This window comes from Aulonocara stuartgranti, assembly GCF_965226115.1.
Source record: "Aulonocara stuartgranti genome assembly, chromosome: 11".
NCBI lineage: Eukaryota > Metazoa > Chordata > Actinopteri > Cichliformes > Cichlidae > Aulonocara > Aulonocara stuartgranti.
In genome coordinates, this window is record NC_138947.1 from 10795168 (window position 1) to 10810427 (window position 15260).

At 41.3% G+C, this 15260-nt stretch overlaps 2 protein-coding genes across 2 annotated transcripts; one reads left to right on the forward strand and one right to left on the reverse strand.

Annotated features, from left to right (window-relative positions):
* Window positions 1–2083, reverse strand: LOC309717295 (hairy/enhancer-of-split related with YRPW motif protein 1-like). Its single transcript, XM_082551739.1, has 5 exons — window positions 1863–2083; window positions 1627–1699; window positions 1448–1531; window positions 1275–1356; window positions 1–1164 (listed from the first exon to the last, which is right to left on the reverse strand). The coding sequence occupies exons 1-5, from the start codon at window positions 1946–1948 to the stop codon at window positions 539–541; spliced, it is 951 nt and encodes a 316-aa protein (XP_082407865.1). The 5' UTR covers window positions 1949–2083; the 3' UTR covers window positions 1–538.
* A 9841-nt stretch (window positions 2084–11924) lies between these two features.
* Window positions 11925–12907, forward strand: fabp4b (fatty acid binding protein 4b). The gene is made up of 4 exons (XM_082552990.1): window positions 11925–12153; window positions 12267–12442; window positions 12531–12632; window positions 12769–12907. The coding sequence occupies exons 1-4, from the start codon at window positions 12081–12083 to the stop codon at window positions 12820–12822; spliced, it is 405 nt and encodes a 134-aa protein (XP_082409116.1). The 5' UTR covers window positions 11925–12080; the 3' UTR covers window positions 12823–12907.
* Window positions 12908–15260: the final 2353 nt, after the last annotated feature.

The window sequence follows — 15260 nt, forward strand, 5'->3', positions numbered from 1 at the left end:
ATATTTAGAATCAATTTATTGGTACAAAAATATTACAAACAGGTACAAGAATCCAGGTTTCCAAACCTTAAAAAGTTATTTTCCCAAAAGTTGCGCACATAATATGCATATTTATTGTCACTGTAGTTCCCAAAATCATAAGGAAAGCTGACATAATTAAGTTAATCTATGTTACGCCAGGTGTAGATTTGTATATTTCAGTATATGGCCTACAACAGCTGATCTCTAATTTTGTGCTTATTGTAAATCAATCCATGACCCATTTATCATACCATTACAACAGTCCTCAACCTGGAGGCAGTGCAGGCTAGCTAAATTAGTTTATGATTTCATTTAATAACATAAAAATACTTTTTTTTTACTTGTTAAAAGTAAATGAGAAATTAGATCCTCTAGCAACCGCTCCCACTTGTTCCTTATGCTTAATAAAATAAAATCAGTTTTGTTCCCCTGTATTTTATTGTTGTAAAACAGTTGAAGCAGTCTGTATGTGACGGTGGACACAGCTCAGCTGTTGCCCTCAGTCCAGGGATTGGCTTCAGAAGGCCCCGATCTCCATGCCCCATGGCCTGTAAGGTTTTGACAGTGTGGAGGAGGGACTCACGGTGCTGACGGCTGTCGGGGAAAGGAGGGGGAATGCGCTAAAGGAGAGGGGGAAGGCCGAAAGCGAGGACAGAGATGAGACCAGTGGTGGAGAAAGCTTGGTTGTTGGCATGGGAAGACTGAGGGGTAGAGAGCCATTGGGGGCAACCCTGAGGGACTCTGTGGGGGCCATGGCACTGAGTCTGGATGTCCCAGATGTCTCAGTGGAGGAGGAGGAGGAGGAGGAGGAAGATGATGATGAGGGTGAAGAGGAGGAGGAAGGGGCCTGGCTACTGGCGGTTCTGGATGCAGGTGTCCTGCCCTGGGGGTGCTGTACAAGGAGTGGGTGGGGTAGATGGGCAGGAGTAGCCCCGTAGGCAGAGCCCCAGGCTAAGTGTTCCAGTCCAGTGTGCACCTCCCTCTGAGAGGCATAGTTGCTGAGGTGGGACACCAAACGTACACGGAGGGTGTCTGTGCTGTCCCGACCCTCTATGATGCTCAGGTAGCGAGCTGTCTCTGCCAGGCACTCCCTGAAGCCCAGGCTGCGGTAATCCTTAGCAAGAGCGTGAGCTTCAAAGTAACCTGTGAGAAAAGAACAAACATGGTTAAATAAACGTGTTACTCAAAGAATATGTCATATTTATTAATACCAGAGCTGAAACATGCATTTATTCAAAGAAAATATCCACTACCTTTCCCACCAGAAGCATGAAGCATCTTCAAATGGTCCACTGTCATTTGGAGTATTTCTGCTTTCTCCAGTTTAGCAGATCCCTGCAAAGACGTTATAATAAAGCGTCTCTTTCAGTTATATATTATCTATCAACAAAATTGTGTGTGCCAAATAAAATGAAGAATAACATACCTGTTTCTCAAAAGCACTCGGCACCAATCTTCTCAGCTCTGACAAACTGTTGTTGATCCGGTCACGTCTCCGTTTCTCAATGATCTGTTTGAAAACATATTTCAACATTAATTCAATCGTGCAGAGGATGAGAAACTTTGGAAACTATTAAACAAGAGCGGGAAACGCGGTTCACATACCCCTCTGCGCCTTTTTCTGGCTTGGACTTGCGTGGTTGTGGAGAGTGACATCGATCCGTGGGAGTCAATTTGACTAAAAAAGTAAAAACAAAAAACGATGTTGAGGCAATACATTAAAGAGCACTTAAAAAAAAACAGGATATGTAGGGAATAACGCAAAAAACACCCAATTCTTAATTAAAACATGTCGTATAGGTTGATTTTCTTAAAAAAAAAAGAAAAAAAAGTTAACATACCCATTTTCATCCCCACTGTCCTTCTCCACCTCAACAGTGTCGTCCAGGTCGCTGTCCGATGAGCTGTAGTTGTGGCTTCGCTTCATTTCGCCTTCAAGCCTTCAATCTCTTCTCTCGGGGCACAGACAGCACGAGGTATGCGTAACAGTTTAAAACTGTCTGATCTGCATCTGCTGTGACTGTTTTCACACGGCGGAGAGGAGGGCGGGGTGACCGGAATGATGTGGGCGGGGCTCTGACAGACTTGAGCCAGTCAGAATCGAGCTGAGGCTTGAGTGACGGGGGCCTTAAAAATATCAATGAAGTTTTGAGGGATCAAAGAGCATCATCCTAATAAAAGTGGTCTGAAACAATGATATCACATTATGAATCTATATATAAAAACAATGTCTTAATTAAACATTTTAATCCATCCTGTAGTGAGCTGGAGTGACTGCAGCATAGATTCTTCTCCTGCATTATAAAGGTTGGATGGTCTATTAGCTGACTGTCTTCAACCATGTGGTTCCAGAGTGTCACTGATCAGCCAGGAGACTCCACAGTGGGCTAGCGTGTCCACGCTCTCCTGGGGAACTTCCTCCTCTAAACCTTCTGCAAACAGGTCAACAGGCAGGCAGACCTTCCAATGGAGCCATACACCCGCTGGGTGAACATTCGTCTCTCTGCAGTGCAGTGTGCAAAAAAACAGAAATTTTTTCTTAAGCTTGAGCTATAAGCAGCTATAGAAACTATAACAGCAGGTAAAGCTGCTTTGGGCGTAAAATAAGGAACACAAGGGGAACAGGGGGGCGTCTGCAGAAGTGTGATAGGGTGACCCCACTAATACAAGCGGGTCAGGGGGGCAAACTATGAAACATGGGAGATTTCAGTGCTAGCGCTACTGTGTAACTGATTCCTTTAGGCATATGTTTTTAGTTTAGGGGCATATCAAATCTTTTAGTTGGGAGGGGGGTCTCTTTCGCTGTGGAGGCATGGTTTGTCAGGGAAGGATAAATAAAAGAAGTTCTAGTTCAAAACATCAAGTGAGGGGATTCCTGTTGGGCAAATGATATTTCTATATTTATGTATTTAGATATTTATATCTCTCCAACTAAGTTCCAGGACTTGGAGAAGTCGTGCTAATGTGCAATGATGCTGTTCAGTCTAAGTTCTCTTTCACTTGTGGCCAGTGTGAATATATAAATATGTTAGAAAGAAAGAAAGAAAGAAAGTGTGTACATTATTAGACATTGTTAGACATTAGTATTGTACCTACAGTACAAAGTTTAGGTGTTTGTACTTTATTTGATGTTTTACTATTTCTCTTTGAGATATTTGTTAGTTTTCACATTGATTTCTTTCTTTTGTGTACTCAGAAGAACCCACAACAGATCTCTTATGTTTTAGGGATTTTAAATGTAGCGTTTTATGATTTTTCTGGTTTGAAAACATTCTTGTACTTTATGAGATATTTAAACTAATAAAATACTCTTGGAAAACTGTAAAATAAATAGAAACAGAACCAAAAACAGGGATGTTTGTCTTACAAGCTGACCTTTTAGTGCTTCCCACAGGGCAGTAACATGGGAATCTCACAAAATTTGGTTTATTTATACTACCCTACACTACTAAAAGTACAGTTACAGTTAGTAGTTAAAATAAGGCCAACTTTACACACCTACAGCATTAAGACTCCATAATTTCAGTAGAAACAATAAAAAAAAGTCAATCATATATCACATTAAAATATTCCCATCGAACATTTTCTGCAAAATACAATCGCTTACTCTTGATACTTTATGTGATAAAAACAATTCTTACATTCTTAACTGAACTATAAAAACCTAGAATATAAAATACTAGAAAAAATCACTTAAAAAAAGAGTTTTAACTAACTTGTAATTTTTTGCTACATTTGGCTTTCTTTTTTTTTTTGGCAATTTATCTCTTAAAATGTTGTCCAAATTCTTTTGGATTTTGAGGGGTAAAAACTCACAAAAACTCATGTATTAATAAGTAATTAGATACACTTTTAGATACACTTACAGGGTTACAGGTTAAAACAATAATGTGAATGTGGGACTTACTTTATTTACTTTATGTTACTTTATTTTTGAATTTTGGTATTGCTACTTTTATTGAACAATCTCAGCACTTCTGCTGTCATGTATGTATACCATATATCATGTATATGGTGTAAAACCATATCTAATTTCTATTATATACAATTTCTATTATTGTAAAACAAAAATAGAAAGTAATATTTGTACATTTACACAAATACTACATGATAGTGCAACTTTTAGATGCCCGAATATATATATTTTCTGCTGTTTTATCCTCCACAAAGCTGGAAATTTGATGCTTATATATATCACTATATTTGCCAACAAATAAGATCAGTAGTTACCCTGCAGATAAAGTGTTTCCATATGCAATATATGGTAGGATGTGATCCAATTACAACATATCTTCCCTGCACAAAGAGCACTTTATGGTCATATTGTAAGCACATTTAATTAATAAATCTAAAATTGTTTTCTCTTGTAACAGAAATTTGGTTTAATTACTTAAAAACAAAAGTTTTAGAACCATCACCTTACCAGGCTTTTGAAAAATACACATTTAACCACAAATGAACCAAGAATAGAAAGCAGTTAAGATAAAGAAACAGGTGAATGTTAGTCTTTTCTGTCTGATGGAAGGTCTGGAAAAATGACTTGATGTTGGGATATAGCGCCTGCTCTGACATGTGCCTGACATGTCTGTTAAGGCTGTCAGCGGGAGCGCAGTGCCCCTGCTGTCTTCAATTCCAGTGCCTTGTAGAGAAGCAGCTGTTTCTCTCCTCTGTCCATCAGGTCAGTTGTTAACTTTGTACGCTGGGAGCTAGACAAGTGCGGATGAGAGCTTGATTCTATGGAGCAACTGGAGGCCAACACGCTGGTCCCAGAATGTCAGAGGGGCTTCAGTGGTGACAGATACAATGTGCGAGCTTCGGTCACTCTGTTGATGCAGTGAGCGCGGATGAGCCTTCACACCATCCCTCACACACAGATACATGCACAGACCCCCACCTAATCTCCTCTCCTTGTCATGCCTACCTTCATCCATTTCATGCATTTCCACATTCCCATACTCCCACTTGGAGGATTTATAGATCCTAACATGTGCTTAATCCAGTGCTGAAAAATACTCACAGCCTGCCTGCTCCCTTTTTGGACTGAATTTCTCATGCAAGATGCATGAACTGTGCCTTCTTGGCCTTCCAGTGACTCTGCTACATGTCAATCTGAATATATTTATGCTCACTCTTTTGCACTGTTTATGATACTATTATGGAAATAGGGCCATTATGGCAACACAAACCACTCTCCTCACACCTGACCATCAAGGTCATTCACATTAGAGCTGACATTCCTGTGGCCCATTAAACATAATTACGATTCGTCTTTTAAAAACCTTGACTTTTCACCTGCGGTATCGCAACATCTCCTCGCCCTTCCCAGTCCACTTTTGGTGACGCTGGACGTGAATGTCCTGTTCTGTTAGAGTGTGTTTGGCTTTGGCTCATTTGTGTTGTTTGACTACCATCTTTACATTTAATAACTCCAACAGCTTACCAGTCTGCCTATTGAACGTGGGCGTAACTTGGCACCGATTTCTAGAAACCCCTCTCAACCCAGTGCCAGGAAGCTAAAAGGTATAAGCAAGCATTTGTTTGAAACTGGCGTGTGCCCAGCTGCCTTCCTCAATCTTCCCTCAGGTTTCCCTTGGTGACTCTTTGTGTGCAAGAGCACGGCCTGAGTGTGCGCTGGTGTGTTTGCATGTGTTTATGTGTGTGCGACTGAGAGCGTGCAAGTGTGTTTAGGAGGTGCTGTTTCCCACAACCCTGATCTAATTCCGTGGTAACTCAATCTCCGTGTGAGCGCTTCCCGGCGAGTGTTCTCCCACCCGTCGGCCGTCTCTCCCTGGCTGGCTGAGTGGCTGAGTGTGTCTGACGGAGGCCGGCTCAGTCCCATTGGACCCCACACCCCCACCCCCTGCCCTCTCCTCTCCGCCTTCATCCTACCCTCCCTCCCATCAGGATTGATTTACTATGTCAACCGTTGGGGCTGTCGGCAGCAGCAACGCTCACAGCCGTGCCTGCGTCCTGTGCGCACACCATCCTGACATCTTATACCTGTCACTCAACAACTGCTGGAGTGAACTGTGGGTTTGTGTGCTGTATGTATGTGTCTGTTAATGTGTGTGAGATAATTTCCTCATCCATATTTGGACGATGTTTGCCCAAAGGTGTGAGCTTTGCTGCGCATTTACATTAGGTATGACATTATTATGTAAGGCAAGGAAAATGCCACCCATGCTGGTCCTCAATAGGTTGTTTGACTGAGGGAAATGTCTCCCAGACAGCTTTCATGCAACAATGTTATCCTATGGGCCACAGTTTCCTGTCTGTCCCCTCTCTTTCTGGTCAGCACCCAGGCGCTATATTGGGCAGGCCTGAGACCCATTCCCACTCCTTAACCGTAATACACCCGCCTTCTCATTCTTTACTTTCCTGTCTTTGTTGGCATCCATTCTGCTTGTACTTTTCAGATAGGTATAAGCCAGGGAGGATATGTTGACTTCCCCCTTTCTTTGTTTAGCAAAGTTTTTTTTGCCTTTTCTTTTTTCTTGTTCTTTTTTTTTATGAGGACATCTCCTCAGGCCTCAGGTCACAATACTGACACCAGTATTTCAGTGCCAGCTGCCAATTACAGGGCTTGGAGTCGATTACAGGGCACGAACAGCATTTAGGAAAGATTCAGACAATACTTTGAACTCAATATGGACAACCTTATGTGCCTGGAAAAAAAAAAGAAGTGGATGACCTAAGTTACTCCTGAATAAATAAAATCTCTTTCGCTCCTTTTTTCCCCCACAATGTCGCACACTCCTGCACATAGGCCCCTCACAATTATATTGTTCATAAGGTTTACCAGAATGCTTCAAATTACCAGTTAACTTATGCAAGTTCACAATGGGGGGAAGGCAGATCACAAGACTGGTTCTCAAATAAGCGCAACAGGAGACAGCACGTGATGTCCTCACAGAGAAAGGAGGACCGCGGAGCAAGCTACTTTTAAGGCCACACATTGTGCTGCCACAGGAAAAACATTGTTTGCATATCAATGGTGTGTGTGTGTGTGTGTGTCTTTGTGTATGTGTGTCTTAAAGTGCAGGGGTGTGAGGGCTCTAATTGAAATGTATCTCCTGGTTTACATCACAAGAAACCCTCACTGACACCGGCCATATGAATTATTAGCCAAGTTAAGCTGCAGAGTCTCTGTTTCTGCATCTGTGTGCCACAAGACACGTTTGGTCATTTCTGTGGGAAATCAGTGTTTTAGAGCAAGTCTGTCTCTGAAGCTCAGCTGTCATTTTATGAGTAACTCTTTACCTCAAAAAACCTTTTCCAAAGTGTTTTTGGTCACTTACATGCAGTTTTATTTTCCCTTCCCAGTGCAGTTTCAAATAAAATCTGATTAGGAATGGGTATAACCACCAAAAATGTTATACATAATAGAGAAACTGAAAAGAGCCAATTTATGATGTGTCACAAGTTTATCAAAAAAGGAGAGAAAAAAAGTTGTCTTTTTTTAAGAGCCGGCTCCTTTCCCAGTGGATGCTCTGTGCCAGCTGTCTGCTCTGCAGTAAAGTACTGCTTTCCCAAGCTCTGACCTGTGGGAAAATCTGTTGTGGCCAGTAATTGATTCCGCCCTGCCAGCCCCATTACTCTCCACTGCAGTCAAACTGCCAGTGATCTGCAGAAAGCCTGTTAGCACAGCACCCCTTATTCTTTCTCTTCCCACTCACACAAGCATGAATCACAATCCAAGCAAGTCCGACTGTTACATCCAGTGTTGTTTCTTTTTTGCTGTCATTTTTCCCTATAATTCACATATTTTCTTCATTAATTTTCTTTCAATCCATTCTTAATTCATTATTATTCTTTTCTAATTTTCAAGTTATAATTGATTAGTTGTACCAGTAGGCTTTATTCTATACTATGACAACAATGTAAATATGCTAGAAGAAATGGATGGTAATCTCCCTGAACGTGCCCTCTCCCTCAGAGCTAGTCATGAAATATTAACTGCAGTCATCTGTTGAGATGGTTGAGTTGCTTGTCACTGCCTAACACTAGCCACATGTCTAAATAAAGGTAAGTGTTCCCCCCTTCCAATTAATCTTCAATTAGGGCTCTTGCTCTGTGCTGTTGCATCTGTGTTTCCTAGTCTCGCATCAGCGGGAGGGGTATTGAGTGTGTGTATGTGTGTAAGTATATGAGGGGGGCTTTCATGAGGATTATGAGGTTCACAGGACGTGTATTCACATGATGGTTGTTTTGCTCTTCTAAGCGTCCCCACTTTTTCCACATGAACTAAATGGCAACACTCTGAACACAGGCTATTTAAACCTTTGGCAGAAAAGGTCACAATAGTCTTAGAAATAATTGCTCAGACTTAGAAAGACATAAGTGGCCTCAAGCCAGTGATTCTCATGACTCTGTGGCAGGCTTTATATAACTACCAGCTGAGGGGTGCACTTTCCCATGTTGTAAGGGGTCAGGAGGCCACCCTCTAAGCTCTGTGGCAGTTGTTTTTCACACAAGAATTTCAACCCACTGTTGGATGATCTAAGAGAGCATAAAAGAGGAGCAGAGAACTGTACAGTATGCATCACTTTAGCTCCTGGTGACCCCTCCACCCACTGCACTCTGCACCCGGTGGCTGTGCCCCATGGGCAGCTCTCCCTGCACCTCTCTCTGTATTGACAGAACAAGTAGTGTCTGTGTGAGAGGCAGCCCCATGTCCCCCTCCCATCCCTCTCCTGCTCCTCTGTCGGTGTGCAAACCAGAAGCCTGAGGCGCAGGGAGCGTGTGGGATGAAGAGATGAGAGAGAAGATCAAAGCAGGAAGCATGAAAAAGCTCAAAGCACACAAGCGAGAGGCACCTCACTGACCCCTGCCACACACACTCAAACTCACACACATGCAGACACACATACACTCTTCATTTTGGCTGTGCAGAACAGTCGGTAACCAGCCTCTGGTTCCCCTAGCAGCCGTGTAAAAAGGCAAAGAGGAGAGGGCACATCACTCGGGCCGTGTGAGCCGTTCAGCAGATGATCTGGACCTGCTGGGAACCTGACCTAAAGTGGTGCCCCCTGTTGGTGCCAAAGGTGTGGCACACACTGAATGTGGGCTGTACTTACTTCTTGCTCATCAGGTATTTTACATTTTTATCAAAAAAAGGAGAGAAATTTTAAAAAAAAATGTGCAAAAATCTCTTTTAATTAAGTGGGTTTCTTTACTAGCTATGAATTTGTTGTAGTCTCTAGACATATTTTCATTGTCAGAATTTGACCCTTACAGATGAAAACAAACAAAAAAAAAATCAGTCACTCAAAGGTTTGGATTCACAGACAAAACTCCTACGAGCGTTTCACTCATTTCTATGTGAGGGAAATTTAGCCCCTATACCTCAGACAAAAGCTTACCTGGAATAGAAAAGACAATTTAGGCTTAAAAGAAGGGAATATGATCAAATGTACACAGAGTAGAAGAAGTGAAAAGACTTCCTTGATGTGGAACATGTCACTACTCTGCTGGACTCTCACGGCACTCAACATGATCAGCTGTGACCCCAGTTTTACCTGCTGCCATATAAAGTTGTCGTTTGGGTTTTAAACCATCCCAGTCAGACTGGCAAACTCCTCCTTGGCCCTGAGGATCCTCTCTCCATTATTCATGAGTCCTCAGGTTGGACCCTGGGAACAAGCTGAACGAGGCCCTGTGTCAATACGAAACACTGGCCGCCACAATGGGCTCTGCCTCCAACTACACTGTTGACAGACACCAACACAAAGGAGCTGAAAGGGGTCCCCCTCCGTTCTCACACACACTGAAGAATGAGTCAGTGTGCTGCCGCTCAGAGCTGTGTTTGTACAGTATATACAGCTTTTGTTCATGGTCACTGTTCTCCCATCAATGGGGGCTGAAGTGTTGATGAAAACCAGAAGGAAAGGACTTCTCTGTGGATGCCGGCGAGAGTTCATGTTCATTAGGTGACCACTGTGCCTACTGGATGGCACCTGTATGTATGCGGAGAAACCCCAGGTGATGGGACATACTGGGACATTACGTGATGCATCACATCATTACTGTCTGTCACTGAAGTTAATAATAAAGTGATTCCTGGAGACCATGAAATCTAATATTGCAGCCATGTGACAGTCCCATTACAGATGTTCTATCTATAGCATGTATTCATTCCAGCATCGCTGATTTTAATCAATCACAAACTAACGAAATGGCTAAAAGACAAAATCGTTTCTTCTGTGATTTAGAGCAAGTTTTTTTTCCCCACTGACCCACTTTTTGTTTTATATTCAGTTAATATAAAAGTGTTCTCATACTGTGCTAGGTATCATCTTGAAGCCAAAAACTGCCTGATGGCCTGCCTGTTTTATTCCACTACCAAAACTCACAAGATTCTTCTTTTTTTACGAGTTTATACTTAAGCAACCATTTCATACCTTGCAGGCAGTAACAAATCCGTTTTATGTGATTTCACAACACGCCACTTGTGAAATTTAACGATTGGAGGAGGTCATAGGAGAATGAAACAGCAGTCCACATAGATGTGCCACAGGGCACTCATCTGATCTGAAGCTGTTTTGGCTTTGAGCAGCTCCAGTCTGTATCTTAGCCGTTCCCACCGCCGTTTGATCATCTTCAGACATTTGTCAGCGGCACTAATATTAGCCCAAAATATTTAGTGAAAATGTAAAAACTTAGCTTTCTTTTGCTCTTTGATGAAAAAAATACTTTATTTTAATCACTCTGTACTTTTGTGCAAAATACTGGCCTCCACAGAGGGGTTTTAAAAAAAAGATAAGTAAATGCATATGCTGGGTGAATAAATCCTTGTCTACTAAGAATGAAACATAGAACCTGTACTATACTATACTGGTTGAACTGGGATTAGTTTGCTTCTCTCTTTTGCATTGTCATACTTCACTTTGACATGTGTGGTATTTTGAGTTGCCTTTGCTCAGATATAAAGCGTACTGTAGTCTGCTGCTGAAACCACTAGGGGGCAGTACATTACAGTACCATCTCTTGAAGCTGAAGAAAAATGAAGCTGTAGTCAATCAGATCCATTGAGAACATTTCTGATGAGGCTTCAGTGAACAGCAGACAGATCAGCTGAAGGACCATATGCATCTCTCAGGTCTTTGCAGGATTTTTTCCTGTTTCTTACTGACTTTCAGACACTGTTCATCTGCTGTAGAAAGTATTTCAGGCCTGTCTGCTTGTCGTACAGCATACCCGGATGTACCAAGTTTTTGTGCCAAACACCTTCCTGGTGTAAAGATTGTATGTTATGCTCTTTTTTTAGAAAGACTACTTAGAAATGATAGGTCTGGCTCCTTGGAAGCAAATTATGAAGTACTATTGTATGTCGAAAAGATATATGAGCAAATAAATGTTGACCCCCCCCCGACCTTATAAATTTGCCTGATAATGCACTTTCACACAAATTGTTCTGTCTGCACCTCTAACACAGAATTAGCCCTTTTAAAGTATTAACTGCTGTTCACATGGCGCCACCTACTGCTTAAAGTCAACATAACTATACAACTACAAAGTAAAGAATTGTGTCGGAATCTATTTTCCAATTTACCATTCTGTTGCAGTTGTGGGAAAATTCACTGAAATATAACACGTTATATTAGCAGTTTCACAATAAATCTCTAATAGGATAAGTTTAATGTAAAAAAAGCAAATCATCTTCTTTTCTACATATAAATAATACTTTTAAACATTTAAATGATATTTATTTTTTAGTATTTATTCAGGAGTATTTAGGTGTCTAAGTTAATGCTTTTTAACCCCCTTTTACTTCCGTTTTATTGCTGAAGTCAGTAAACCCAGGATAAGCTACACATTTCACTTCTATCAAACACTTAATCAAAATCAGATGAAATCTGATTTAAAGCCACGCCCCTAATCTGCTGATTTCCAAGGCAACCACGGCACCTGCTCTTGATTGGTGGGCCCGAATCAAACGCGTGCTCAATCAAGCTACAAATAGGCAATTTTCACAACTTCTCGGTCCCTTCGCCTTTCATCAGCAGAGGATTCAAGTATTCTTTGTCTGCAGCCCAAACGTCAGCTTCACCTTCGCCATCATGGTTGAGCAGTTTGTTGGAAACTGGACTCTTGTTAACAGCGACAAGTTTGATGACTACATGAAAGCAGTCGGTAAGCTTGTTCATTTTGTGTGTTTTTTTTTTTTTTTTTTTTGATTAAAACGATGCACGCTGTTATCTGTTGTATTTTAACAGTTTACTAATTGGATCCTTCCTGTGTTGTAGGCGTAAATTACACCACTCGGCAAATGGGAATCCTTGCAAAGCCTAACGTGGTGATCAGCATGGGTGATGATGGGTTTATCACACTAAAGTCTGTGACTACATTCAAGACCACGGAGTTCAAGTTCAAGCTGAATGAGGAATGCCACGAGGACACTGCTGACGGCAGAGCCACCAAGGTGGGTCATCCCAGGTCCAGCCAGACTTTATTTTACACACATTTTAAGGTCTTACTAAAGCCCTCTCTATAAACTTTCCTAATTTCAGACCACCATGACAATTGAGGATGGCAAACTCGTGCAGAAACAGGCTTGGGATGGAAAGACGACAAGAATTGAGCGAGCAATTGAAGATGGAAAACTAATAGCTGTAAGTAACTGATGGTTTATCTGTGCCATTAAAGCTGTTTGCTCTTTATATGCAGTCTGCATGCCTAACATGGCGCTTTTGCTGCTCTACAGCTTTAAGTGAATGAATGTCTGACCTTTGAACCCTGTCTCAACAGAAATGTTACATGGATGATGTTGTTGCAGTGAGGACCTATAAGAAAGTAGCTTAATGCACTCTTTGTGAAGAGTTCCTGTTCCTTCAAGACTGTGCGCTACTGCCAAACATGCCAATAAAGTTTAAACTGTGACACTTCACTCTGTCTGACTCTTACTACAAAGTCTTGTACTTGTGAAGCATCAGGTGCACATTTACTGACTCTAATGTGACTCTGGTGCATAAACTCAAATGTCACATGCTACTCACCCATGCAATTCAACATCCTTTACCTATGGGGGTTTAAATGATTGACAATGTGTGCAGCTCATGTCCTACTAAAAAGTTACAGTGGAGCCAGTTTGTCTCCATGTCTAACACTACTTTCAAAGCCAGACTAATTCCCTTCAGTTTAACAGATTGCACTTTAAAAGGCATTTTCAATATGGCTGGTTCAATTCCAAGAATTACATTATAGACTGTATCAATACAGCATGTCCTGCATCCAGATGCCTATCACTATGCAAACGTGTATCCTCTACTAAAAATGCTGTGCCAGCTGCACATCAGGTCAAAGTTAAGGGTGCAAAATTAAGGAAATACCTCCCTGTATAGCTGCACTAGTTTAATGTTCGTAGCTGGCATGACCTGCAGTTACCTTCTTCTAAACTGTAGCAAACTGTTTAGATGTGAAACCTTTTAAAGCAAGAAACCTGATTGGCTTAAACACACATCTGATCTTGAAGCTAGAGGGGAAGGCGGTTACAAAGGCCTTTTGTTTAAACAAAGGGAAGGAAAGCTCCTAAAATCAGAGTAGCCCTCATATGACAAGGAGGTGAGAAGGCCAAATCCCTGCTTACAGTTGGAGCAGTGACCTAGTCTTGGTTGCATGGATGCAAAATTCAAGTGAGTGCACATAATTAGTTTTAATTAGGGTCCTTTAGAGCACTACACTGAGGTATAAATCCTCAAAGATTTCCAGGCTGTAGTGAATGGTTGTGGCCCCAGGTGGTGGTCAAGCAACAATGAGTATTGACTAATGACAAGCTGCTTTGTTTTGTCAAGTGCCATGTTATGTAAGATGGTGCCATATGCACACAAATGTTTTTGGTGCTTTGCCTGCACAAAGAATGTGTTGTGGAGCATTTACTTATATTTTTAAAATACATGCTCAGATATAAATATAAGGTATGCGGTGAAACCTGAGGTCCTACCAGCTCAAAAAAACAAAAAACCCTACAGATTAAGCATGCTTATGGTGTTGTGTGGGTGCCAGCTTTAAGAAGCATACTTCCTTTGAAATTGCTTAGCTCCCTTAAACACAATGACATGATCAGCTGCTAAATTCTTTTGTTCATTAAGAAAGGATGTGGTAGCTGTGTGCACACCAATACTGTAACAATTATTCCATTTCTCTTTTATTTAAGAAAAGCAGCCTGTTGATTGTGATGGAATAATCTCAATAGCGAAAGGTGGTTTCAGGTCCTACAAGGATCTCATTCATCAGCATGAAGCTGTAAGAAATGACATTATTTACTGTTACACAATAAATCGTGATTCCAAAATTTGGGACATTCTGTAAAATGGGAATAAAAACAGAATGCAATGATTTGCAAATCTTGCACACAGAACACATATCGTATGTATCAGCTGACTCATTTTACTATTTGTTTCATGATGATGAGGCTGCAAAATGTTTTCAATTAAAATAACATCTGAATCAGTTCATCAGTGGGACTCTTTTACTGTGAAGCCATGCTGTTGTGATAGATGCAGTATGTGGTTTGGCATTGTCTTGCTGGAAAACATGTCACCTTGATGGGAGCATATGTTGATCTAAAACCTGCAAGTGCCTTTCCATAGGCATTGATGCACCCAATTCCTGCACAGCAGGGTTTTAAAATCAGTCCTGATGACAAGCACTCACTCCTCTTTAGTCCAGAGGACATGGTGTGCATGCTTTCCAAAAAAGTTTTAAATTTTGATGGGTCTGACCACAGACACGTTTTCTACCTGCCCTCAGTTCATTTTAAATTAGCTCTTTCTAGAGAAGATCCAGATTTCTAGATGGCTTCTTTATTGCATCATACATTTGTAACCACCATTTGTGGATGGCAGGGTGAACTTTGTCCACACTTTCATTTTGAATAAAATATATGTTTATGATTTTGCAAATCAATGCATTCTGCTTTTATTTTACACACACAACTTTTTTGGAACTAGGCTTGTATTTGCAGTCATCTTATGTAGTCTCATGTATTCATGTAGTTAATCTCATAAGTTCTATAACAATGTGATAATTACAGATGCAGTTATCCGAGAAAATCCAGAAGTAAGTCCTGAAAATCTTTTGCTGCCGTACTTTCTCATTTGAATATTAAATTGTGTGAACTCGAAGACCCCAAATGTCTCACTATCACTGCAACTTCTACCTCGCAGATATGCTGCACCCTTGTGGTTGATTCCCGTAATAGCAGGCAACTATCGGGCGGCACCACTACATCCTGCTAAGTG

What these genes read in the sequence shown, in the direction of transcription:
- LOC309717295 (XM_082551739.1), bottom strand. Translation starts at nt 1,948, where the DNA reads ATGAAGCGAAGCCACAACTACAGCTCATCGGACAGCGACCTGGACGAC. An exon ending in CCAGAAAAAGGCGCAGAGGG is followed by an intron (nt 1,532 to 1,626) that starts GTATGTGAACCG and finishes GTTTTCAAACAG; the next exon opens with ATCATTGAGAAACGGAGACG. An exon ending in TCATGCTTCTGGTGGGAAAG is followed by an intron (nt 1,165 to 1,274) that starts GTAGTGGATATT and finishes CTTTTCTCACAG; the next exon opens with GTTACTTTGAAGCTCACGCT.
- fabp4b (XM_082552990.1), top strand. Translation starts at nt 12,081, where the DNA reads ATGGTTGAGCAGTTTGTTGGAAACTGGACTCTTGTTAACAGCGACAAG. An exon ending in CTGACGGCAGAGCCACCAAG is followed by an intron (nt 12,443 to 12,530) that starts GTGGGTCATCCC and finishes TCCTAATTTCAG; the next exon opens with ACCACCATGACAATTGAGGA. An exon ending in AAGATGGAAAACTAATAGCT is followed by an intron (nt 12,633 to 12,768) that starts GTAAGTAACTGA and finishes CTGTCTCAACAG; the next exon opens with AAATGTTACATGGATGATGT.